This window comes from Eschrichtius robustus, chromosome 8 (assembly GCF_028021215.1).
Source record: "Eschrichtius robustus isolate mEscRob2 chromosome 8, mEscRob2.pri, whole genome shotgun sequence".
NCBI lineage: Eukaryota > Metazoa > Chordata > Mammalia > Artiodactyla > Eschrichtiidae > Eschrichtius > Eschrichtius robustus.
Window position 1 is genome coordinate 115,808,997 of NC_090831.1, and position 26,504 is coordinate 115,835,500.

At 49.4% G+C, this 26,504-nt stretch overlaps 1 protein-coding gene across 2 annotated transcripts in view; it reads right to left on the reverse strand.

Annotated features, from left to right (window-relative positions):
- Positions 1 to 15,874: 15,874 nt before the first annotated feature.
- HIPK2 (homeodomain interacting protein kinase 2) overlaps positions 15,875 to 26,504 on the reverse strand; it is a 188,041-nt gene continuing 177,411 nt past the window's right edge. For both annotated transcript variants that reach the window (XM_068549561.1, XM_068549559.1), the window contains exons 13-15: positions 22,693 to 22,937; positions 17,425 to 17,558; positions 15,875 to 16,336 (exon numbers count right to left, since the gene is read on the reverse strand). In XM_068549561.1, coding sequence (XP_068405662.1) covers positions 15,875 to 16,336; positions 17,425 to 17,558; positions 22,693 to 22,937 — 841 coding nt within the window. The remainder of the gene's footprint in view (positions 16,337 to 17,424; positions 17,559 to 22,692; positions 22,938 to 26,504) is intronic.

Genomic DNA, 26,504 nt, shown 5'->3' on the forward strand with positions numbered 1-26,504 from the left:
CATAAATAAATAAATATTAAAAAAAAAAAAAAAAGAAACGGAATCAATTTTTGTACACTGATCTTTTATCCTGTAATCTTACAGACTGGCTTGTTAGTTCTAGATTTTTTGGCAGACTGAACAGGGTTTTTAATTGCATGTGTATCCAATGTTTTTATTAAAGCATAACATGGGCCACCATGATTCCAGCTCCTGAAATCAATTTCCTTATTTCTCTGCCCAGCTGCTAAGCCAATGCCATGTATTTTATTTTAGCTGTTTGCTACAGCCGTACCTCACTTTCAGGAACTAATGTCTACATTAGTCAGGGTAGGCTAATTGCTGTATAACAAATCCTAAAATTTCAGTGGCTTAAATATAATAAAAAGATTTCTTTCTTACTTTTTGTGGTTTTGTCCAATGTGGTTTTATTAGGAGGCCATGAAATCATTCACTGATCTGGGCTTCTTCATCAGAGTCCTTCATCAGCTCTTCCACATATGGGCAGAAATTGAGGGGAAAGAGTGTGGATCAAAGTATGTGAGTTTTGTTTTAGGGGTCAGGTCTGGCTATATTTAACTGCAAAGAAAGCTAGGAAATATAATCTAGCTCTGTACTCAGCAAGAACAGGAAATGGCTATGGGGAATATCCACCCAGTCCTTGCCACATGTGGCATTATCCCCATTTTACAGATAAGAAAACTGAGGCTTAAGAGGTTAAGTGATCTCCCAGCTTTTACGGTCATAAACAACACAGCCTCAAATTGAACCCCAATATAGCTGACTCCAAAGCCATGCTCTGAATCGCTCTGCTATGGATAATGCTTTCTCTCCTACTGCCTCACTGGCCTGTGCAATCTTAAGACCTGTGGCAATCTTTTCCCCCTTAGAAGGGTTTCCTCCAAGCATCCACTTTTTCCTTCTGGTTCTGGCTTTTATTAATGGGTAATTTGTTCGCTTATAAGCAGCCTGGTCCACGGGCTTAGTCTGCAGCAGATAAAGAGTCTGAGAGCCATGGCAATGACATAAGAAGGCATCGAAACAGAACACAAAAAGACATAGAAGCAGATATCAAGTGATTTACTGACAGGGTATCTGCACTCCAGTGTTGTTTTACAAGTGCTGTCAAATGCAAAGTGTCTCAGTAGAAGAGACCACATCTATAGATCAGCGCGTGTAAAGAAAGCACTTAAGAATGGGAATTAGGGCTTCCCTGGTGGCGCAGTGGTTGAGAATCTGTCTGCTAATGCAGGGGACACGGGTTCGAGCCCTGGTCTGGGAGGATCTCACATGCCGCGGAGCAGCTGGGCCCGTGAGCCACAACTGCTGAGTCTGCGCGTCTGGAGCCTGTGCCCCGCAACGGGAGGGGCCGCGATAGTGAGAGGCCCACGCACTGCGATGAAGAGTGGCCCCCGCACCACGATGAAGAGTGGCCCCCGCTTGCCGCAACTAGAGAAAGCCCTCGCACGAAACGAAGACCCAACACAGCCATAAATAAATAAATAAATAAAGTAGCTATTAATAAAAAAAAAAAAAAAAAGAATGGGAATTAGGACTTCCCTGGTGGCGCAGTGGATAAGAATCCGCCTACCAATGCAGGGGACACCGGTTTGATCCCTGGTCCGGGAAGATCTCACGTGCTGTGGAGCAACTAAGCCCGTGCGCCACAACTACCGAGCCTGTGCTCTAGAGCCCACGAAACACAACTACTAAGCCCACGTGCCACGACTACTGAGCCCACACGCCACAGCTACTGAAGCCCGCACGCCTAGAGGCCGTGCTCCGCAATAAGAGAAGCCACCGCAGGGAGAAGCCCACGCACCGCAACAAAGAGTAGCCCCCCCGCTCGCCACAACTAGAGAAAGCCCACGCGCAGCAACGAAGACCAACGCAGCCAAAAAAATAAAAAATAAAGTGTACCCAAGCTGCTTTAAAAAATAATAATAATAATGGGAATTAGATGGCCTCCTTACCAAACCAACCTTGTCTTGCTGTCGCACAGCCAGCCAAAACGCTGAGACGCCGAAGTTCACAGCAAAGAGGGTTCTTCGCAAGGCAGCCGAGCAGAGAATATGGGACAATAATTTCAGATCTCAAACCTGCCTCCCCAAAGCCGAGGGGCTTGGGGTATTCACGGGATGACGAATAAAGAAGCAGGGTGGTCCTAAGCGTGGGCGCACGGGGAAGAGTGACTGGAGAAAGGTGCGGGAATCATGGTTCTGCACAGGCGCAGGCGCAGGCGCAGGCGTAACTGAGCTACGGGTCTCTGCAGGTGCCCAGCTGGAGGGTCGCTGGTCCTATCCAGTTTTAACTGGCTAAGCTGAACTAGACGCAGCTGCAACCCCAAGTTCCTAGAAAACAACTCGGGCAAAGATCTTACTGTTCAGGCTACACGCGGCTTGGAGGACATGCAAGCGTTAAAGCGACCTTGATTAGTGAAGGCAGGTGGAGTGGATTTGACTCATCACGCACCGTTTCAGCCTCACAGAACTGGAGGACTATCTCGCTCCTGGCTGTTTCTTCCCTATGGAGTGAGGATTAGGGTTGTTGCTGAACAGTGGGTTTTTTCTCATCCTCAAGCAGTGCCAGGCAGTGTAAGGAAAATAGATCTTCTAAGGAAGATCTATTGGAGGCCGTTTGCATGGACCAAGTTGGACCTAAAGCGTGCCAGGTTGGGGAGAGAGGGTCCGAGGCGCCTTCGTTAAAGCTGAGTACTGGCAGAAGGGAGGGACTGAACACAGTGAAGAGGTCACGAGGACACCCACCCCACCAGTGTTACATTTACCCTTTGCTCTTAGTGTATTCTCTGCTTTTATACTTACTGATATTTGCTTAAGCTTAGCTATTCCAGGGAGGAGTTAGAAAACATGTAAGTCAGACTCTCACAAAAAAAATGTAGTACACCTGGCTGTTTGGAACACGACATCCACTACACAACAACGTGCCCCCAAAGCAAGGGGAGCTTGGTGACGTGGGAGCACCTCCCCCCAAAGCCAAAGCCCCAGTGTGCAGAGTCCCGAGCTGGCTGCTGCGTGAAAGCACCATCTGTCTGTGGCTTGGCCCTCCTCTAGGGGCTCCTTGGCTCCTTGGCACTTGTTATGGGCGTCTAGAACTCTGCTTCCTGTTCATTATCAGTTCAAGGAAAGAATCTGTTTTTTTTTATCTCCCCAGTACTGAATATGCTTGGAGGAACATATTGACAGCAATAAGTTTGTCTTTTCACTTTAGATTTATATAACTTTCTGGAGACGCTGGTGGTGAGATCCTTAAACACAGCTGCACTGCATTCCCCTGATGACACGCTCTTATCTCACTTGGAATTTAGGGTCTGCTTCTCTCTCCGTTTCCACGGACTGTGATCCCTGGCAGTGCACTTCTAACTTAAAAAAAAAAAAAAAAAAAGTATGTTGGAAGCGTTCCGAATTCTGTCAAAATCTTTTGCATGGATTTTTATGGAACTTGAATTTTGGTTGAGTTGCATTTAACCTTGGCTGCATTTAGGGTTTATTAGTATTACCTGAATTCTGGGAGACACGGAATTTGGAGGGCGGGAAGGTGGGTTGATTGGACAATAACACGGGCTGAATAGTTTGTTCATTTATCCAAATATTTCTTGACTTCCTACTCTGCCCAGCAGGGTAACAGATGCCCTAGAAATAGAGATGAAAGACAAATCCTTACCTGCAAGGATTTTGTGGTTCCATGGGGGAGGAAAATCAGGAAAGAAAGGTTGACAGTATGCCATAATGAGAATTATGCACAAGGGGTTGGGAACCTGGGCAAGGGACACCCACCTCATTATTTGGCCACACCCCATGGCATGCGTGATCTTAGTTCCCTGACCAGGGATGGAACCCGTGTCCCCTGCATTGGGAGCTTGGAGTCTTAACCACTGGAATGCCAGGGAAGTCCCTCTAACAGTACACTTTAAAGTGGGTAAAATGGTAAATTTTATGTTATGTACTGATTTTACCACAATAACAATAATGTTTAAAAAACATGATGCTCCCCGCCCTCCCCGCCCTCGGCCCAGCTGCCCCGGAACAGGTAGTGAAACGACCTCAAAGCTCGCCCTCTACCACCACACACAGTGGCAAACTTTAAATGCAGTGGTGCGTTGTGAACACGTTCAGAGGTATTAAATACTTTCCGGAGGGCTAAATAACTTACAAAAGACGTGGCTCGTAACGATAACCCCTGTAGCCTCAGAACCGGTCTGTTTCTAGAATAAACAAGCATGCCAGGCTGAGTGTACAGTGATTCCAAACAGTTTAATGTAATTCCAAGACAAAGTGTGATTACATTGCTACACATATACAATATGCATATGTGAGTTTACAAATTTTAATTAATAACTCGTTTCACCTCAGAGACCGAAAAAATGATCAAAAAGAAACTGTGAGTAACAAGCTATAACATAGTTCACCACAACGGGACCCCCCTTTCTCACCCTACAGTTAGTAATATTACAATTAAAATAACTATATTCTTCTATAATTTTTTTTCTGTTAAAATCATCTCATAAATTTACAATGCTATTATTAGTTTCCAAGACTAATATAAATTCACTCCATTTTTCTACAACGAAAATGATCATTAATTTAGAAGCACACGACGTCATGATGAAAAACACAAGCATTTTAGTAGCAAGGACTTGATCAGTTAAGAATTATTTTTCTTGTAAAACATTCTAAAGCCAAGTAAAATATCCATTCTTATAACATACCTATAATATGAGACTAAGGGATAGGTTACATATAGGCCTACAACACATTGGTTTGTCTTTTTAAAAAAGTAGACATTTATAAATAAAAAAAGAAAAGAGGGACAATTCACATAGGAAAAAGAGGTACACGAGAAAATACTGTTGCACGCAATAATTTTCACAAAGATTAACATGGATTAACACTTTTTATTACAGAAACCGTACAGTGAAGGAACACAGCAGACCAGGGCTTCCATAGGGTAACTGAGCTGAGATGACCTGGTAGAGAAAGATTTGGGCGAGATGGCCCTGGGGAGGAGCCGCGTTCCTTGGACCAGTGACCGAGCCTCACCGGGCCTCCTCTTCCCTGCTCTCGTTCTGGGGAGTGAGGCTTTCTATCCAGAGTGTCCTGAATTTGTGGGCAGTTGAAAGGTAAACATTTCTACAGATCCGTTCTCTTTCCATCCTAATGGATACCATTTTTGGAAACGTGATATAATATCAGAGGCTGCGGCTCAATACATGTGGTCAAAGCAAAACAGGATGGAAAATTCCGGTCATTCTGATGTGCTGCCCCCCTCACTCATCTATGCCCTTGTCGCTGGGGACCCAGAGAGAGCAGCGGCTCCCTTTGGGGCCACCTGCCTCCACTGTGGCCGGGGCCCGGCGCCCTGCCTCAGGCCACGTGCGAAGGTGCAGCCTGGGCCGCCCCGGGCTCCTCCCATCCACCAACCAACGCTGACTCCGTCTTCTAAAAGCTCCTCTCCCCCCCCCCCACCCCATCCGTAAAGCTATACTTTTCCTATCAGAAATTTGGTTTGATATATATATACACAAACATATATATCAGCATCTATATCTATACAGTGATTCTACTAGACTGGAAACTCTGCTGCCCCAAAGTATGACTTCCTGGTCTACTTCATTTGGTTAAAAAAAACGCACAGAAAGAGGATGAGGAGATGCTTTGGGGGCCAGAAATGATTGTGCCCTGGGAAAGCCACAGAAGAAAGCTTTAAAGGAGCCGTAACACAACAGTGAAAGGGTGAAAAGTGACAGGAGGAGTGAGACGGTGGGGAGAAACCATGCGCCGCGGCGATGGCGAACAAGAATATCTGCAGGGGGGGAGGAGGGGGAGTGGGGTGGGGGACACTTTAGGTTCCATCCAGAAGTCACAGAAAGCTACGAAGGATGGGCATGGTCAAGTCACTTTCCATCTCCCAAGTTCTTCCTGAGCCAAACTATTAAAATAATAATAATAATAATAACAATAATAATAATAATAACAATAATAGTAAATCCATTGCCCCTTCAACCAAGCAGGCGAGTATCTAACAGGGAGGCAAGACCACCACTCACAAGGCTAAGTGGGTCCTTCTTCCTGGCTCTTGAGAGCTTCCTGGGAGTCCTGGGTGCCTGGGCACGGGGCTGTGGTGACAGCAGGGCAGGGGTCAAGGTGGCCACGGGGACAGTGACCCAACACAGAAGGGGGAGGGGGTGCCAGGAGGTTCGCGTGGAGGCTGGCTGAAAGGCAACTAGCGAGCGAAGGCAGAGTCCTTTTTCAGATACAGCATATTTACTTAAAAAAAAAAAAAAAAGCCGATTTCTATACCTTTATTTTTAAAAAATATGATTAAGCCCCAAAGACAAGGACATAAAATTCATTTGGTTAATTAAATCAAAGGGAAAAAACCCAACAGAGGAAAGCAGAGGATAATTAGGAGGCGCAAGATGAAAAATAGTTTACAATGACATTTCTAACCAAAAACTGTGATAAGAACGTACTATCAACAGAGTTCACAGCGAAAAAGCAAATGCATTAAAAACCACCACCAGTTAGTTCCCTGGTCCCAGGTGTTTTGCAGTTTTCAAGGTGTTATCTGCTACAGGAATGCCCTTCAGATCACAGCAGGTCCTCTGCACTAAGGTTGTGGCACAAGAGAAAAGAAGAAATGAACCAAAACTCTTAGGGAAACTGGCTCCTGCATCATGATGATGGGCCCTCTCAATTATGACCTCTACTTGGATGGATCTCTCTGCTCCTCCCCCCACCCCCATTGCCCCTCAGTCCCCAGTCCCCTCCTCCCACTCAGCAGCACTTATAATCTCTAGCAAAAAATCTAGATCCCACCTCCTAATGACCTAGGCTTCAAAACGAAGTTTGACAAAGAGTAAAAAGGAAACACAACCTTTTACACTTATTTTGTTTTAAAGGAGAAAAGGAATAAATGACAGCAGATAGATGGAAAACCCAACCAATAAATATGGGCACAGGGGTGTATGACTCTCCCCTGCAAAACGCCAATCGGAATATTGCTGGGGGCCCAGAAATAGCAGCTGTACCTTCGGGGCCACCTGAATCCCAGTGTCTTCTACTGCCCGGTGACTGGAAGTCAGTGGACTGATGAATAAATTAAACATTCAAATCAAGACAGAATCAACAAACCAGGTATCTGTTCTCTCGGCCTCTTCCAAGATGTCAAAGAGAAGGCCTTGACGACCAGTGTGGATACGACCAGTGTGGATACAACGTGGCACGAGATCTTCGCATCTGGCCCAGGCTGTGGACTCACCCCTTCCCTGCTCGACCTGGAAATCCTTTCACATTCTCTCGCGTTCCCATGGAAACCAGTAATATGGAAGGCTACACAACAGTACGGGTAGAACACACCTGCCTTGGGGTGCCTTGGGGGAACATGGCTTCCAACTAAAGAGGTGAAATTGCTGGGGTTTGAAGATGTCAGTTATAAACAGAAATTTTCTTTAAAAAGTACCAGTTTACATGTAAACTATAAAACACTTTAACTATAAAACGTAGCCAGAAATATGCTTAAGTATCCACAGTCAATTATTTAGTTTACGCATTTTAAAATGTGACTCTCTTGATATCTTAGAAGCCTAACAGCATTTTACAGTAGCTAAAAACATATATACTTAACATGTGCATTTGAAAATCACATTTGATTACAAAACACAAGGAATAATCTCTTCCTTGGTTCCACTTTTGTTGTAAAGATTACCTATTTTCAGAGTTCACTTAAGCAACAATGACCAGGGTGTGCATTAATCGTTACTTTCAGCCCACACAGAGTTCATAGTCTTTTAAATCCCAAGATCAAGCTGGCTACATGATTTCAAAAAAGGCTAAAACCAGGATGAATGCCCACATTTGAGGTAATTATTGCCATCAGGTCACAGTTTGCGTAAGATAATGTATCTAAAACCTTCTTTAAAAAAATCTTTAGGTGTTCTGTCAGAATTCCAGAATACCTATTGAATGAAACCAACCAGGATCTCAAATTCTGATCAGCTGGGTTTGCTTCCAATGGAATTTAAGTTCTAGAAGATTCTAGAACTTGTGTAAACTACCTAAGAATTTAGGCAAACATGCCTGGAGCCAGTCAATAAAGTAGTTTTTAAAGTAAAAAAGAAACGAAAACCCCACCCCAAACAACTGAGGAGATGTTTCATAACAAATGGTGATAATTTTCTAAAAAATTAAAAATCTAGTCCTAAAGCATTTCTAAATTCTCGCCACCTTTCAAGCAAAGTAAAAATCTTCTGTGTTACTATTAATCTCATACCTCGGCAAGAGACTCTCCTTCCTTATCTCCTGAAAGTTGGCTAGTTTTTCTCAGTTTACACAACTGTTGCTTTCCATTTCTTTGAGAAGACTATCTCGAAAGAAAACTTTGTTCCTCTTTCTGAAAGTCATCTTGTCTTTCTCCTTCTTCTTTTTCTTCTTCTTCTTTTTTTTTTTTTTTAAGCACAAAGAAAACAGTTCCTGGACACCAGACCCACATACGGTATTTACAAATTTGGTGTGAATCCCGCATCTGGTTCTACCCAGAGCTGAAGAGTGGATCGATTACAGAGACCAGAGTTGTCATATTTATCAGTGCAGTAAAAAATAGCATTTTGAAAAAAATATATACCTTTAGTATTGCCTTTCTAGAATTAACTATAAGCAAGAAAAAAAATTATTTTTTTTTCAAAGAAAAGAACACTTTTTTTTTCTTCACTCTTATAAGAGTTTGTTGTAGCAGCACTACTAAAGCTAATTGGTACACTGGAAAGGAACAGAAAATGAACTCTACTATGAATCAAGAAACTCCCCTAAGATTTTCTCTAAAAGTCAAACTAATTCTGTCCCTGCTGTTTGGATCCAATTCAGGACTCTCTCTACACACAGACCTTCTGCTGAGTTCCACGCATGGGGCAGGGGTGGCGTGGGGCGATGTTCCTTCGAGACCTTTCTTCGCTCACACACCCAGAAGACAGCCGAGGCTGGTGTCTGCGAGCTCGGTTCTGGAGCTGGGCAGGCCCAGGTTCAAGGCTAGGCTCCCCTACTAGCTGCGTGATCCTAGGCTGGTTACCAGCTCACCAAGCCAGCTACCTCATCTGTAAAGGGACTAGTACTGCCGATTTCATAGGGTCGTTATGAAGACGGAAGGAAATGGGATAAACATGAGCGACTGTCAGAACAGTGTTTGGCACACAACCAATGGGAACATCATTAGATGGTTCATCTGAAACACGAGGCCACTTACTGATGCTAATTTAAGAAGTGAAACAAATTCATATTTTAGTAAAGGTCTGATTAACAAAAAATTTCACTAGAAACTTGGGGATTTGGGGCCACCGTGGTATTTTCCTTAACACATGCTGCTTTCTTAGAGGGTCAGCTGTCTCATCAACTCCTTCCTCTGTAAATGGGGGAGGGGGTGTCATAGATGGCATGGATCTGAGGGCGCCACGAGCTCACACAGGGCTTGGCATGAGCCTGGCACACTGAAAGCATTCAGCAAATGGCGGCTCTTATTCAGTGGAGGGATGTGACAAGTTTTACCAAGAAGAGACAGTCAACGTAGCATTCTAATGCAAGGGCCTGTGATTAGGGGCTCTCGAAGGCTTGCAGGAGTCAAGCTGGGGCATCAGGAAGCTCCCTGCTGGGAGAGGTACCCTGAGCAAGCGTGCCCCACAGGAGGGTCGCTTCTCTGTAAATTCTCACTGGGTCTCAAGGGAAGAACTGGCTTGGAGCTGGCTCTCCTGGGCTTCTGGAAGCTGCAGGAAGGATGTGAGCAGCCTTTCCTAGGTTGGGTCGCTCTAGTGAGCAAGGGCGCCGAAAGCCTTCAAAAGGTTTCTACTGCGTTTAAATGTCATTTCACCGTCTCCACTTCTCCACTGAGTCCAGTCTGTGGAGATCAGAAGTGAGAGTCCTAAGGCAGCAAAGCAGAAAAGTACTGACACCCCGAGTCCGGCCCCAGCGTGCACCTGACCCCGATGCGGCCGCACCTCCTGGCAGAAGGTCTGCTCTGGCCGATACCCGAGGTAACGTGAGGTTAGTTAAGCCCACAGATCCGTGCGGCGCCTCCAGGTTCCCAACAGCAGCAGCATTTAGGGTTACGAACCTCCACTCCTCTTACAAGATGAGCACAGTTTTAAAGTAAATGCAAAAAAAAAAAAAAAAAAAAAATCCAAGTCAGGATAGAGAGGAAAGAGAAAGACAAATGGGATCGCATCTCTGACAAAGTCATTATTGCCGGGAGAGGAAGGAGAGGAACGCCACTCTGTCCATATCTGGGGTGTCTTTGAGAAGGGTTCTTTGGCTAAAGAAAGGAAGACTTTCACTTTCCTTTCCAATTTGGTTAGGACAGCTCGGGCCTGCTCAACTCTGAGGCTTCCCCATCTGAAATCTGCAAGACACACCAGAAGGAAAAGACAGAGAAGAAAAGGGAGGGAAGCATGCACGGCCCTGGCGCTGGCATATTTCTTGGCAGAATCGCTTGGGCTGGCGTTGAGCGGCACCTGGCGAGACCCACGACCTGCGGAAGGAGCCCCCGCCTCTCTGCTGCGCCCTCCCTGCTGTTTGGGGGCACCTTGCTTTCCTCTCCTCTCTGTTTTCTGTCCCAGCAGCTACTGAACAGGCCAGTGAGAGCCCCACATCTTACCCCGCCCCCAGCGCCAGAGAACCCGGGATGAAAGCTGGGGCGAGCCCATCAACGCACCGCGTTTCATCAACCACAGCCCATCAGCAATAGTTCCTTAAGCCTCCTCATCTCCTTCCTCCAGTTTCCAAGAAAGTCTGCTCCACTCACTCACACGCACTCACACAACCCAAATCCTCCACCGCAAGCTTGTTCAAAAATGAGTGTTTGCAACTCCAAAGATCTGGTCAAGGGAAATCCGCCTGTTAGCAGCTGGGCTGATCTCACCTTCCCTTCCTTCCATCCCACAATCTGGTGTTTGGGCGGGTTGAGTGTTCCAGGGTGAAGAGGACAAGGCCAGCTGGCTCCCACAGCCCGCCAGCCACTCACCGCCAGTAAGGCCAGAATGCAAATACAGTCCAGGAGACAACCGCTGGTTTACCCCAACCCTTCTCTTCCCTCTGAACTCGATCAACCACATGTTCCACTTCACAGTATTAACTGGCACCAAGCCTCAGACTCTCCCACCCATCGGCCTGCTCACCCCTTTCCTTGGAAACAGCCAAAACATCATGAAAGAGGCACTAAGCGCAGAGATACGGGTGCAAATACCCAGAGGGGTCTGCAAGACCCCACCGAGCAGAAGCAAATCGACCTGCGGTTCCTAAGGCTCCAGTTATGAGGTTCTCCTTGATGGTCCTTTTCAACCTTCCCTTTTAGCCTTTACCACGTTTCCTCAGTAAAGAGGGATGGAGCCAATTCCAGAGCAGATGATATTCTAAGTTATTTGTGATCTAAATAAGGACTAGGTCGGCATCCCTCTACTTGAGAGCTGGGTCTTAGGGACGGGCAGCCTTTTATTCATCCTATTTGCCAGGGCGGCTCGGAGTTGGAGGGCAGGATGGGAGTTGGGGCAGATGCCCCTGCGTGGGCAGGGGCTGGCCTCTCCCACTGGGGTCTTCTCCTGGGGCTTCGGAACCACAGCTCTGTGCTTGGCTGGAAGAGGAAGGCAGATAGCGACTCGGGGAGGGCGCTAATGTTTGCTGAGCGGCTCTGGGCTGGGCATGGCCTGGCGTCTCCCTTCATTAGCTTCAGTGAAGCCCGCCATTCCAGACCTTCCTTTACCCGCCCGGGGCCCGGTAGTTTCTGGGTTTGGTGGGCAGCGTGTGGGCACCTCAAGCTGATTAAAAAAGCCCATGGCACACAGCACCGTGCCCTAAGGGGCACAGTTGGAGCCCCGTGGACCTGGCTGCGAGGCCCCACTGTGCCCCTCCGTCGGCCAACAATTTCAGGGGGGCAGCAGCCTGCAATGTCCAAGGAGCTGCTGGACTTTTGTCAGTGTTCCTCTGGCCTCCTATTAACCCTCCACCTTTTTTTTTTTTTTTTTTTTTGGCTCCATAGTTTGTCCCTACAATTGTGTGCTGAGAACATGTACCGGGGTTTGGGGGGCACTGAAGAAGTGGGCAGCGTGGTTAGTGAGAGGAAGGGAGGCTGACATTTCCCAGGGGAAGGTATCACCTGCCTAGCACCTTCCATCAGCGTGTTACCTCCAGTGGCTTCTAGGAGGGGACAGTTATCTCTGCACTGAAGGATGTAAGCCACACTCCTGGTGTGCTGATGGGAAAAGGGGGGACATTTGGGAAAGGGGCTGAGTCAGCTCTGGGCAGAGGGGATTTTTTTTTTTTTTTTTTTGCTTGACAGGTCAGTATCAGATGCGAGGCATGCCCAGGATCTATTTAGCAGGTTTCAGAAGCGCAGGGAACGTGGGAGAGGACCACGGCTAAGGGTTCAGCCCAGGAGATGCCTCCTCAGATCTCCTCTCAGGCCACTGAGAATCTAGAAAAATACAGTATTGACGGTGACCGTGGACCATGTTGTCCAGAGCCCAATTTGACCTGTATAGAGATAAAGGCTTTGATTCTTCAAACTTTTGTTCTGTGGTGGATCTTTCTTGACAGCTTTTTTCCCAATTCCTGGATCTTTCCTTTCCTTTTTTTTGTTTTTTGGTCTGACAAAACTAGACATCTGCATGTCCCTCCTGTTTACTCAGATACTCACAGATATAATAAAATAAATTTAAATATTAAAGAGAAAACACAAAGATACTTGGAATAAATGTGCATTTTAAAACCCCAACTAAAATATCAAAATGATGATTATGATAATAATTACAATGGTAATAACCAAAATAATTAGTACAATAATATTATCTTTATGAGCAGCATGAAACTTTCATTCCTGATCTGGAAGAAAAGGAAAGAAAACGTCAGGTGAAAGAGCAACTTCCAACTTAAGTAGACAAAATAATTTTCTTTAAAATGGAAGGCTATGTTGTCTTTTCCTGTAAAAGATCAGATCTAGAAAGGGCTGGAAGTGAACTGTACAAGGGGGTCCAGGATGCTACCCAATAAGGCATAAATGCTGGCTCGTTTGCAGCCAAGACTTCTGTAACTGGGCGCAGGAAGATCGGACGGGGCACTGCTGCCCTCCGGATGCCAAGAGTCCAGAACAGAGATGGTTCCCCAGGCTGGCGTGGCTCTGGGAGCACTCTGGCTCACATGTCCTCCAAAGACTTTCCTCCCCTCACTCTCTCTGGATGGGCCATATTTCTGTTGTCTCAGAACGACGGCACTTCCCCATGTTCGGATAAAGACGTATTGATCGTGGCACCACGAGGACAGAATCTTATCCTGCTGCAAATGGCTCCCTGGCAGGCCCGCTGGGTACCTGGGGCTCTGCCCGAGCCTGCCCTGCCTCGAGTGGGACGTGGTGTCCTTCCTTCCTTCCGGCCTAAGGCCGGGACTAGGCTGGTTCCAACCTGGGGACCGATTTCTTTGTAGGATAAGTAGAATTTATGGTTGGAGAGGGGAAATTTCCAGAGTTATTTCACATTTCACAGCTAAGAGCTAAGGTAAGGGCTTGGCTTCGTTACTGAATTAGGTCGGATATCACGATAAAAACATCTTTCACAGTAGATCGATCGTTAAGGGAGACCATAGAACGAGAAGAGAAAGTGAGGGAGGACGAGGACGGACTGCTGTCCGAAACTGGGAGCCATCTCTCTGCACCTCGGAAACTTGGCTTTGGGGTCAGTTATGGACTCGGCATCAAGAATCAAACAATTAGGACCGCCCTTTCAAGTTCCACCGATGACCAGATAGCGTTTCCCAACATTCACGTATTTTAAGAATAATTTGCTATGGATAGAGTGACCCCTCTGCCCTCACCCCCACCAGTGTTCAAAGCCTGAGAAAATTTCCAGAATGTATCAAAGGTGCAAAGAGGGCAAAGGGCAAATTTCCTTGGAAACTGAACTGCCCATGGGAGTGTTTTCCAAAGTGCAGTACAGGACCACATGGTTACCCTCATAAATGTCCCTCCAGCCTCTGCCCACCAGACTCCTCAAAAACCAAAAACGAAGGCGTGCCTTGGGTAGGCCTGGGTAACTCGAGGAACGATTCAGCAGCAAACGACGGCTGATGGTTGTCTACAGAGGGAAGGACCCGGCAAAACGGTGAGAGCAAAACACAGCTGGTGGAACCAGAGGAGAGGGGGCAGGGCTGCGAGAGTGAAGCGCGCGGTGAGTCTGAGAACACGGGGCTGGGCCGGGTACCAGGCCTCCTCTCCATCCCGCAGACAGCGACAGGAAGCCTGTGCCAGGGCTGGAGGCTGAAGGCGGCTACTCTCCTTTGATGCTTCTACATCGGGAAGGAGGCGGCTGCCCGGCAAGGCCAACATTCCTAAAAGAGATGGGACCTCCGGTCCCAACGAATGGCAGAGCCACGCCCCCCCCAACCCTGGGGGCAGAACTGGGTGAGGGTACAGGGTGGGGAGTCTCTCTTGCTCTTTCTCCAAAGTAAAAGTCATCCAAAGCCATCACCATCGTCAGATTCACCCACCACCATCCATCTCGCACATCTCTTTCCAGATCCATGGGCTCTCCTAGCTCCTGCCAGCTGCCTGACACCCCTCTGCTAGCAAACAGTCCAGGAAAGACAACAGGTATTAAAATAAAATAGAAATTAAACAAAGAAAAAAAAAAAAAAAAGAGGAAAGACCAGAGTAAAATGTTGCAACAGCACAGAAGAAGGGCTGAGATGATGTGACTCGCCTCAGCCGGCTTCTTGGAGTACCGTGGAAGTAAACCCTCAACCGCGTCCCCGGTCGCTAAGGCACTAGGAGGGAAGGATGTAAAACCAAGTCTGCGAGAGCCGGCGGCGGTGCCGGGGACAGGAGCGTGGCACCGCGGACACCCGCGCGTGCACCTGGACCACGGCGCGGGTCACGTGCCTAGGTGAGATCGCTCTTCTTGTGCAATTACACTGAGGAATAGTCTCTTGGTATCGTTGGGGGTGAACACAAAGTAGCACAGACAGGTGCAGACTGCGACATCTACCAGGGTGTCGGCGACGCCGCAGGCCCTACGCTACGTGACGAGGGATGGACTCAAAGAGAAAAGAAATCTTCAGGAAAGAAAAAAAATCATTAATGACATTTGAGGAATATCATTGCTTAGGGATTTACCCAGAGTGCTCAGAAAGAGAAAACGCGCCCTCCTCTCCCAGGGGCCCTCCTTCAGCCTGGCTGCCCCCATCGCTCCCGGCAAGTGGGCCAGATCGGGGCTTCCCCAACCCCGAACCCGCCCCCAGATACCAGCCTCCTTCCGGCCACGGCCTGACCTTTCTAGACGGTAGCTGACCCTTTAGAGTTCTGGAAAAATCCCTAATTCTTATGTTCAATCATTAAAAATCTATTGGATTTTTAATCCAATAGATTAAAAATCATATCAGGTGTCCCTGACAGCAAATTCTTAAACGCCACTTGCTGCCATATGAAAATAATCTTTGAAAAATTCATAAAGTTCTTCAAACACTGAGCAGCCCCCCCCCCCCAATTTCTGGAATCTTCCGTGGCTCTCTTCTTCTTCTCCTTTCCAGTCTGTGCAGAATGGGTTCGTGAGCTGTGGTTTTTTGTTACTGACGTTTTCTTTTTTTTTCTTTTTCTTTTTTAAAATAAAAAGCATAGATTTCCCCCCCCCTCCTTAAATCCCTTCCTTTTTAAAATGTTCTCTTCTCCGCTCTCAGTCCTCCTACTTCCTAGTTCAAGTTTCATTTGTGTCCCGTCCCTGCCCCCCTCCCCTGCCCCGTTTGCATTGTTTCTGTGCGGCACCTTCAGTATAAAAAGCCCAGCTCCCCCCTCGTCCCTCCTCCTCTCCCTCCTCCCCTCTGGCCATCCTCCCTCCCCTCCCCTCCCCTTCCAGTGTTTATATGTAAGGGTACTGGTTGACCTTGGCGGGGCTCAGTGGGTATCCAGTGTAGACGGTGGAGGCTGGAGAGGCGCTGATGTAGGTCTGGTGGGCGAACTGGGCTGGATACTGACTCGGGTGGATGGTGGGCGAGGGCAGGACCCGGGGGCCCATGCTCACGGGCACCTGGTGGACGATGCTGGCTGGGTAGGCAGTGTGCTGCACGGTGTGACGCGCCGAGCCTTGGGAGGCCACCAGGTGGGCCACGGTGCCAGTGGAGCCCAGGGCGGCGGGCGCCGTGTAGGTGTAGAGGTGGGGCTGGGCGGGGAGGTGAGCGGCGGCGGCCAGGTGCGGATGCACGGTGCCGTGGCTGGGGCTGTTGTGTGGGAAGGAGTATGGTGCCTGGGCCATCGTGGGGGTGATGTAGGCCTGCTGCCGTCGGTGGCTCCCCGTGCGATCTGCGGCGATGTGCTGCTGAGCCTGGAGGGGGAGAAGCACCAGGAGAGGGCTGCGTCGTCAGGGCTGGACACGCGCACGCACGGGAGAGGCCGTGGGGGGTGGGGGCGGGGGAGAGGAGGGAGAAGCGGGGAGTGGGGAGGAGAGCAAGGAGGGGAGGAGGGGTCGGGGGGAAGGCGGAGGGAGAGGAGCGGCAGGCGTAACAGAAGACACCTCCCTCGCGCGCCCGCAAAGTATCAATTAGCCTGGGCTGAGAAGGAAGGCCGTGCCCAGCCATGCTCCGGGCTGGGTGACACTCAGAGCCAGCTGCAAAGGGAACGGGAGCCAGTAGGTCCCCCAAGGGCATCCTGCAGCTGTGGAGTGTCAAAAGGAGCCCCTCTTTGAGTGCAGACTGCTTTCTCTCTCACCGCCCTGCTCCCTAAACTGCAGGCTCTCAGAAACTTCGCTGTCTGAAGTCACAGGTACACATGAAGCAGCCCTCTCTCACCTGGAGAACCTAAGTCATGACACAGACGCGGCCTCGGTTTACAGCCCGGGGCACCGCTTCCGATGAAGGGCTTCTGAACACAAACTCCCCCTTATCTTACCTCTGAGCTTCTAAGGAAACAGGGCCCGGAGTCCACTTTGCAACTCAGACCCGAGTGACCCTCTACACACAGACTGAGCGCTGCCCGTGGAGACTCTGTCTTGTTTACATTCCCCCTGAACGTCACCCACCTTCTCCGAATCCTCCGGCTCTTTTCCTGGGTTTGAGGTCCCTGTGGGAGGCCTCCTTCACTGTAATGACTCACTAGGCCCAGCATGGTTGGACTATGGGGCCCAAGCGCAGTGTTTTACCCTTTGCTGGGCTGAAAGAGCAAGACGTGGGCCAGCCTATTTTTAAGCTCTGGCACCACATCACTAAGTGCTTCGGAACATCAGACGAGTCATTTTGCTTTGCGCCGGCTCTCTGTGAATCGGGGATCCGCCTTCCCCAAGGTGACCCACAGCAGAACGAGAACACCAGAGGGCACTCGGGGCGCCTCCTGCCGCCACGGGAGGGGCTGAGGCTCCGGGAGGTGGGCAAGGGTCCACCCTGGAGCCCCTGGCAAGCGGCTGTCGGGCGGGCTTACCTGGCTGAGATTGAGAGGCCGCTGCTGCCGGTAGGCAGTGGCTCCAGATGAGCTCCCTGAAGAGTGACCGCTGGTGGAGGTCACGTTGCTGGAGGACTTGGACTTGTAGGAGGACGAGTGGTGACTGGTGGTGACTGTGTTGGGAGGAGGAAAAGGTCACAGGTCCGTCACGGGCCCTCAGCTGCCCGGAAGACCCTACTCCTTGGGGGACAACAGTGGTCTTCCAAGAACCCTTTCCCGAGACTGGGTGATCACCATTCAGCCGCATCGCCCCCAGACCCGGTGACGACGCTGACTCTGGGCTGGCACCCGGGCTGCGGCTTGTTCCACTGGTTGGGAGCAAACCCTGCTGGACTTTAGAATTACTATCTGGTGACACCGAAAAGCATAAGGAGAGTCTAAGGGACAGAAGGAGAGCTCTCTGCAGCTCCTCGTGTCCCAGCCAGGGGTGCAGCAGGGGGCCATCTGCCGAGATGCAGAGACACGCTGACAGATGCAGCAGGGTACAGAGAACCGAGTCTCAAAAGAGGGACTACATGTCCCAGGGGGGAAAACCACCGGAATAAAATGAATAGGGCGAGGAGGTTTATATTAAAGAAACCATTCTAGTCAATTTCGGTGCTGAGTGGTCTGTGAACACCAGCTCCTGGCAGAGTGGGACTCGTGTCTCCAGGGGACAAAGTCAGAGGACTGTACGCCCGGGTACAGGATGTGCGGAATCAAGTGCGACTCTTCGCCTGCCTCTCAAGTGTCTCTCTTGACATCAGACGTTTCTGTGCTGAAGCTCTGTCTAGATCAAGAGGGAGTGATCCACAGTGACTGCCAAGAAGCCTTTGGCACAGGGAATCCAGACATCCGCCAAAACCTGTGCTGTCCTCCGCAGACTCCCCGACTCTAAAACCATACACGTTTGAGGGAGCTGCCCAGAGTGGGGAGTTCAAGAGGAGACCCTGGTAGCTAAGGGAGAACCGGCAGGACGTACACAGGACCTCAGAGGCACGTCTACTTCTTGTGCTGTTCAGCAGAGAATTCAGAAGATTTACTGGGGCTGAGCATCGTTGGGAAACACAAAAGCCTAATATGATATCAATCAGGTACCCTGGGGTCGCGAGTGTAAAATGGGCAAATCTGGCAGTTCTCGGGGGTGAAGGATGCTAAGAATGAATGAAGCACACGTAATAAGGGTCAGGCCCTTGACGTAACTGGGATGGATCGATTCTATTACGAATCCCAGGGTGATGAGGTCAAAGTCAAAGAGGAGATGCCTGAGGCTGGGGCCGGCAAGAGAGAATGCTGATAATTGTTGATGTAGAGAAAGCTGAAAAGTGAGGGCAAACCAGAAACCGGGGGACAGGAGACTGGGGAGCACAGTGAAGTCAAGGGGAGCCTTCTCCTCCCCGAGGCAACAGTCCCCCTCAAGTAAAGGGAGAGCTGCCTCACTGGGAAGGGGGCAGCGCGTCCTAATAGAGGCCCCAAATCCAACCGTGGGTTGGGGCCCAGCGGCCCTCCCATCCTACCCACTGAAGCGCACCCCTGTCGGGGGGTGGCCAGGAATTCATATTCTTCACAAGCTTCCCAGGACAGCAGGAGCCAGCCAGGCCTTGGTGGACACAGCTGACCTGCGTTGTGGAATCGGGGTCTTGTGCTCAGGCCAAGCTTGGTTAGACTCTCAAAGGCCCTCCAAAGCCTGGGGGATGGAGGGAGGGGTTCGGGGGACCCATTGTAGGATGAAGGGTGCGAAGCTGCAAATGCTGGCTATCAGGAGAACTCTGTCTCCGTCGATCAGCCATGGTGCCACTGTGCAGGCATCCAACTCTTTCCTGCCCTGCAGCAGATCACCAGCTGTGTCTGCTGCCTGGGCCCAGCTGTGGATGGCACCTCTCTGCTCCTATTTCAACTCTCTGGGCATTTTGTGGTAATTATATTTGAGGGAGAAACTCTGAGTGCAAGGGATCCATAGCGTGAGGCTGCAAGTGAAGAGATTAGAGGGCTTCAGATGAAATGGGTGTGACAGAGCCAGGCTACCGTCATCGCGGGGACAGGAAATGGGGGTCAGAGCTTGTCAAGTTGCCAGAGCAGGGGACCCCAGAATCAGGGAGGGGGTCCTGAAAGGGACCAAGAGATTAAAATAGTAATTTCCTCCTGCAGAGAGGAATGAAGTGACCATGGAGTGGAGAAGGCAAGTGCTGAAGGTCAAGTTCCGGAGGCGTATTTCGGAGCTGGGAGGACAGTACAGAGCTCTCTGCTCGAGCCTTGTCTAGCTGCTCTCATAGATCTGCTGCCCGGGAACAGCCCTGGGTTCACAGATGGCCCCTGGTGGCCCTGTCTGTACAAGGCGGGTGGGAGAGTGCTTCAATCCCGGGTGAGCCCTGGAGGGCCTGCCGCATGGCCGTGGTGGAGTTAGTTAACCTCTCTGTGCTTCCATTTTCTTATCTGGAAAACTGGGAAAGTAATGGTGACTACACGTAGGGTCGCTGTGGGGATTACATGAGTTAATGCACGTAGAACGCTTAGTACCTGGCACGTGTTAAGTGCTTAAAGGTGTTAGCTGTGTTAACTACGGTTGATGTCTTTATTATTGAGCCCTGTCCCCTGGCCAAAGCGGATGCTCAAGGAACAGGTGTCTGCCCCAAGCTGGGACCAGCAAGTTCTGTTTCCTGGGACTGGGAAACTGGGAGCCTAGGGGTCGCTGGGTCAGGGTGAAGCAGTGTCCAGAGAGCAGGCGTCGGGCCCCCAGTGGCTCAGATCAAGGAGTTCTGGTTCCCGTCCCGCCTGGGATTTAGTTGTTGAACCTCCTCTCGGCCCTGCACCCTTCCAATAAATTCCTTATTTGTCTTAAGGCAGTGCACAGTTCATTCTGTTGCCTTCCAGAAGAACCTTAACTGACCCAAGAGACCCGAGGAGGCTACGTGAGAAATAGGGATCCTTCCTGAGCCGAGACCCACAGAGGGGATTAGCACTGAGAGAAAACGGACCGTCACCTGCACAGCCTCCGTCCTGACCTGACGGGGCTCAGGGAACCCTGGCAGCCCAGCGGAGGTGGCTGAAACGGTTCTCACCTTGGCCGTAAATGGGCCAACGGGGCCCCAGGAGGCTGAGGAAGGCTGCTTTCCTTGATTCCTCCAAGCCTAGGACGATTGAGCTAACAGAGGATATCAGCATTGAGAAAGACCACGTTCTGGGGGCAGACAGGCACCAGAATGAAGTTCCTTCCTGCCCTTGCCTGTCGCTAGAAAGACCTGCAGCGTGTCCTCACAGGGGAACATAAATCTCTCTTTACACTGGGAAATTATACCATGGGCTTCCCCAGAGACAGTGGCACTAGGTGCCTTAGAACCAGCAGCCTTACTGAGAATAACCTTCCTTTTTTTTTTTGGTTGAAAACATCCCTGAGAGATTCTCAGCCCTTCAGCTGTAGCAGTCCTTGTGGAAATGCAGTGGGGTGAGTGCTCAAAACCGCCACGGGTGGCCCACAGCCCGACGGCTGATGGTGGAAACGGGCAACGGAGCGTGAAAGGTGTGACCTGTGGGCTCCACAGAGCTGCCTCCCCCCCTCTCGCCGTCGTGGTTCCCCACAGAAAACTGTTGCGTTATGTGGGGCAAAGTTGGCCCTCAGTCCCCTGACCTGTCTTAACTAGGGGGTTGGACTAGTCGTAAAATTTCAGTAGCTCTCAATTTTGTCACCTTCCACATTGTGGCGCCGGCACCCAGGCCGACAAAGTTCCGAGCTGGAAGACATCTAGCCTGCGATGATCTGGCCGCTGCCTTGCGCATTCTCCACCGTATTTAAAAGGCCAAGGGAAGTTCAGCACCAGCTACCTTTCCCCCCGCTTTATCAATTCCTAGAGGACCTGCGTAAGGTCTACCCGGAGCCGACTCTTATAGACCAGCGTCCTGAAGTGTAAAGGGACGGTTACTACCACAGAGTTCCCCTGAGATGTCCTGGAACGTGGGCATCCTCGACTTACAGCACGCATCGTCTCCTCCTGTAGGTCTACAGTCTCTCATCTGAAATCCCTGGTGTCACTTTTTTTTTTTTTTTCGTGCCGCACTGCGTGGCTTGTGGGATTTGGGTTTCCCGACCAGAGGTCGAACCCGGGCCCTCAGCAGTGAGAGCGCAGAGTCCGAAGCACTGGACCGCCAGGGAATTCCCTGAAATCCCTGGGGTCAGACACTTTTGAAATCAAGAATTTCTGATTTTAGAAGGTCATTTGGTATGTATTCAATATATTAGGTTACCCCCAGTGGAGCCCTGTGCAGTACCACGTAATTAAAAAAAAGTGATTATTTCTGCTACAGAATACTGGGACATTTCACCAAGTGGCACAAGTATGACTCTGACACAAACAGGAATATGACAAAGGGACTATAAAGAGCCTCTGGTTAGTTCAGGTCAGGTTTCACCAACTGACTCTGCTGTAAACTTAAAAATCTGGTTTTTGGAGCTTTTTGGATTTTACATTACAGATGAAAAGGAATATTTCCTTCTCTTCCTGTTCGGTAAAAGGGCTGGTCTTGAGGTTTTCAACAACATAGTCTTGAGACCTTCACTGTTAATTAAGCAGGAGAGCCCTTCACACCAAGCTGTGTGCACTTAAGGCTGCGATCTTTATAACTGGGGTACATGCGGGGCGACCTGAGGACTTGAGGGTGCACGGCAAGCAGAGGTTTGAGGGGTCAATGCCCAGAGTCTCACCTTTCAGATGTATCTTTTCTTAAACAGATGCACCGGCCCTGGGACACACCGGTTCCCTTACTCGCCTTCTCTCTCACATTCACCCTTCTCCCACATTACAAAAGAAAGGCTTCCTTCTCGCTCTCCTTAATGTTAAAATGGTACATTGCCTCCAGGTGTGAGAACCCTAAGGGGCGCCCAAATGGGATAATTCCAGAACAAATGGCTCCTGAGGGACAGTCCCGTGAGAGCAAAGACAAGCCACTCTCAGTAGGAAACACTGAGGGCTGACCAGGCTTGCTTTCGCTCAGGCGACCAACTCTTTGCAAACTCCCTACCCCATCCATCCATCCATTCATGAGATACAGTTTAGAAGTGAGGTGGCCATCACAGGGAGGACCTTTTCTGACAGATGTGAGGTCAGCTCTGGCCTCCTGGGCTGACAACAAGGAGTCTTCTTGAACAGGATCCTTGGGTGAGGATCTACTACCACCCGGGGCTTAGTAGCTCTCCCGTAACAAGATGGCGAGCAGCAGGGAACCAGAAAACCAGCGTCCGGAGAGATGCTGCTGGCCGCCCCGGCCCCAAATTACCTGGCCCCAGGCTATCACACTCCACCAGCGCCTCGCTGGCCTGGGTTTTCAGGGGCGGCACGATGATGGTCCGGGGGTTCCCGGTGCAGTGCGACTCCAGGCTCCCCTTGGTGTCGAAGGTGGTGGCGCCGTGCCCGGAGCGGTGCTGCACGGCGTAGGGGCTGGTGATGCTGGAGGAGTCGGAGTAGGGAGAGTCGTGGACCGTGACACAGCTGATGACGTTTTTTCTCTGCTTGGATACAGGGCTGGAGACGGAAAGGGAGAAACCAGGACTGTGAGAGGCTGGGGAGGGAGACACCAAACTGACGGCGAAGAGCCTCTCTGTGCTCTGGGGCAGGGGCAGGGGCAGGCAGAGCCGGAGACGGGGTAGGAATGTGACTTCTGCTCTCCAGAACCCTAACGGGGAGGCACAAGTGTCACCAGTCTGACCAGTGGGGGTGGGGGTATATGTGAGGATGGGAGAAGGGGCTGGAGCGGGGCCCACAGAAGCTTCTGGAAATGGGGGCGAGAGAAACTTCCGGGCAGGCCTGGGCTGTCCCCTGTGCAGCCGGGCTCAGCTGACCTACCGGGGAGGTGCGTGCAGCACAGAGCTGTGTGGCAGTGCCCTCTGAGCCACTGGAAGGGCACACGAAAGCAAACAGAGAACCCAGCCAGACCCAGGCAACCTGAGGCCCAGGTGTAGGAGAAACACACCGCCGGGAAGGGAACAACATAAGCTTGTGAGGCTCGGGACCTGGAAGACCCAGCCAATTTAGGCAGGAGGGAACAGGACATCCAAGAGGAACCGGGACGCTGTGAGAGGGACGGGAGAGAGTGAGGCTCTGAGCACGCTAATCCCACACACAGCAGCGACCCAAGACCTCTGAGTCCCCTTCTCAGGAGAGGCCCGGCCCTCCTGCAGCTTCCCCTCTGCCTGGGCGAAGATGGGGTGGGGGACCGGCACCGCGTCTGGGTGAGGGCAGAGATGCTGAGTCGGTGAGGGCGTGGCTCTGAATCCCTGGTCTTCATCCTATAACTGAGACTTAATACGCTGATAGGGAGGAACTGGCTTTGGATGGCTCTGGGCCAGCACATTTTTTCCGGAGATATTTACGTTTGGTTCCTTTGGGAACCAATTCTGTCTGCCTCCAAGCTAGTGAGAGGCTGGTGGGATGACGGATATGGAATTTGTTGCTTATTGGGAAGGTTTTAAAAATGGATTTTCATCTATTTTTGTATATCGATCGTCTATTTTTAAGAAATATCGATTGCCTAAATAAGACGGTCAGTTTGCAACTACTTTGCTAAGAGAAGAAGCTGGTATTTATAGAGCACCTAATGCAGCCACAACGCCCCCTCCAGGTGTCTTGCCCAAGGTCACACAGCCAGCCACAGGCCACATTCCAAGATCAATCCTACCACCACTAAGGGCGGCAGAGAAATGAGGAACTCGAGCCCCAGGAAGTGGGAGGACAGCAGGGCTGCTAGCCTACAAAAGGCTGAGGGGCTGGGAGTGAGCCTGCAGGAGGCCTGACGCCCTGCTCCCTGAACCCTGCCCTGCTGACATCTGGGCCAGATAATTCTTCTGGGGCTGCATATTCTGTCCTCCCCAGTTCAGGGTAGAAGGGTCCCCTCCCTAACTGTGTCTGTGGATAAGCACACACGCCCGGCAGACAGATGTCTAACTTCAGCATGTGCTGGTGGTGTGTGTAGCTGTTCAACCTCTGAGCGATTCAGTCTCCTTATCAGTAAGATGTATATTAATAGTACCTATGTCACAGGCTTGTTTTGAGAAGCAAGTGAGAAAATACATGGAAAGTGCTTTGGATGGTGCACGACACACAGTAAGTATACTATAAAAACTAGCTTCTAGATGAATGGATAAAGAAGATGTGGTACATATATATAATGGAATATTACTCAGCCATAAAAAGAAATGAAATTGGGTCATCTGTAGAGATGTGGATGGACCTAGAATCTGTCATACAGAGTAAAGTAAGTAAGTCAGAAAGAGAAAAACAAGTATCGTATATTAATGCATATATGTGGAATCTAGAAAAACGGTATAGATGAACCTATTTGCAGGGCAGGAATAGAAAGGCAGACGTAGGGAACAGACGTGTGGACACGGCGGGGAGGGGAGGGTGGGATGAATTGGGAGATTAGGTTTGACATAAATACACTACCATGTGTAAAACAGATAGCTAGTGGGAACCTGCCGTATAGCACAGGGAGATCAGTCTGGTGCTCTGTGATGGCCTAGTTGGGTGGGATTGGGGGGGGGGGGTAGGGGCAGGAGGGAGGTCCAAGAGGGAGGGGATGTATGTATGCATATGGCTGATTCACTTCGCTGTGTGGCAGAAACTAACACAACATTGTAAAGCAACTATACTCCAATTAAAAAAAAAAGCTAGCTTCTATCATTATTATTACTATTAGTGTTACTTCATTTAAAAACAGGTGAAAACAGGTTTGCAAAAAACATCTCTAGGCAAAATGAATTCTATGAAGGTACATACTTGCTGGAAAAGTTTCTAGTCTAGGAATAAACCAGAGATTGATATGAAAGAAGTTAAAACTCATCAGTTAGGTATCTTAGAGATCTATGCTAGGTGCTACAGGGAATTTCTGTATAAAGAAATATAATACATGTCTCCGCTCTTGGAGGAGATTAACATCTCAGTGGGGGACTGTATAAAAACATGACAAGTTAAACAGTAAAAGCTTTAAAATAATCAGTTAAAGAGAAGGGATGTCATAAAGACTTTCACGATGAACTGTCAAATGAGCTGTGCAGATGATAATTAAGAACTCAAAAGAAGGTGAGGAATGAACTGACTGCATATATTTATAGTTCTTCATGCTAACTTTGATAAAATGGATATATCTTAATTAATAAAGAACTACACTTCCTACTTATAACAGTTTAAATGCAAAAAGCCCACATGCTTGTTGCTCAAAGATACTTTGAGGTAAATGGTTACCATATGACCCAGCAATTCTGCTCTAGGTTAAGTACGAAAAGGAACTGAAAGCAGAAACTAACAGATACTTGTATGCTAACGTTCACTGCAGCATTATTCACAATAGCCAAAAGGTGGAAATAACCTCAGTGCCCATCAACTGGTCAATGGATAAACAAAATGTGATATATCCACACAATGGAATATTATTCAGCTATAAAAACGAATAAAGTTCTGATACATGCTACAATACGGATGAGCCTTGAAAACATTACGCTAAGTGAAATAAGCCAGACACAAAAGGACAGATACTGTGTGATTCCACTTATATGAGGTTCCTAGAATAGGCAAACTCATAGAGACAGACGTAGATTAGAGGTTACCAGGGGCTGAGGGAAGAGGAGTTTGGGGAGTTACTGCTTAATGGGTACAGAGTTTCTGTTTGAGGTGAATGAAAAGTTTTGGAAATAGTGGTGATGGCTGCACACACTGTGAATGTATTTAATGTCGCTGAATTGTACACTTAAAAATGGTTAAAATGGCAAATTTTATTATATATGTAGTACCACAACTTAAAAAATTAATGTAATAGGCCAAAAACCATTTAATTGTACACTTTAAATGGGTGAACTGTATGGCAAGCAAATTCTATCTCAAGTTTTAAAAAGTCCATATGCTTATTCAGAAACAAGAAAGCAGGCTTCCCTGGTGGCGCAGTGGTTGAGAATCCGCCTGCCAACGCAGGGGACATGGGTTCGAGCCCTGGTCCGGGAAGATCCCACATGCCGCAGAGCAGCTAAACCCGTGCGCCACAACTACTGAGCCTGTGCCCTAGAGCCCGCGAGCCGCAACTACTGAGACTGTGTGCTG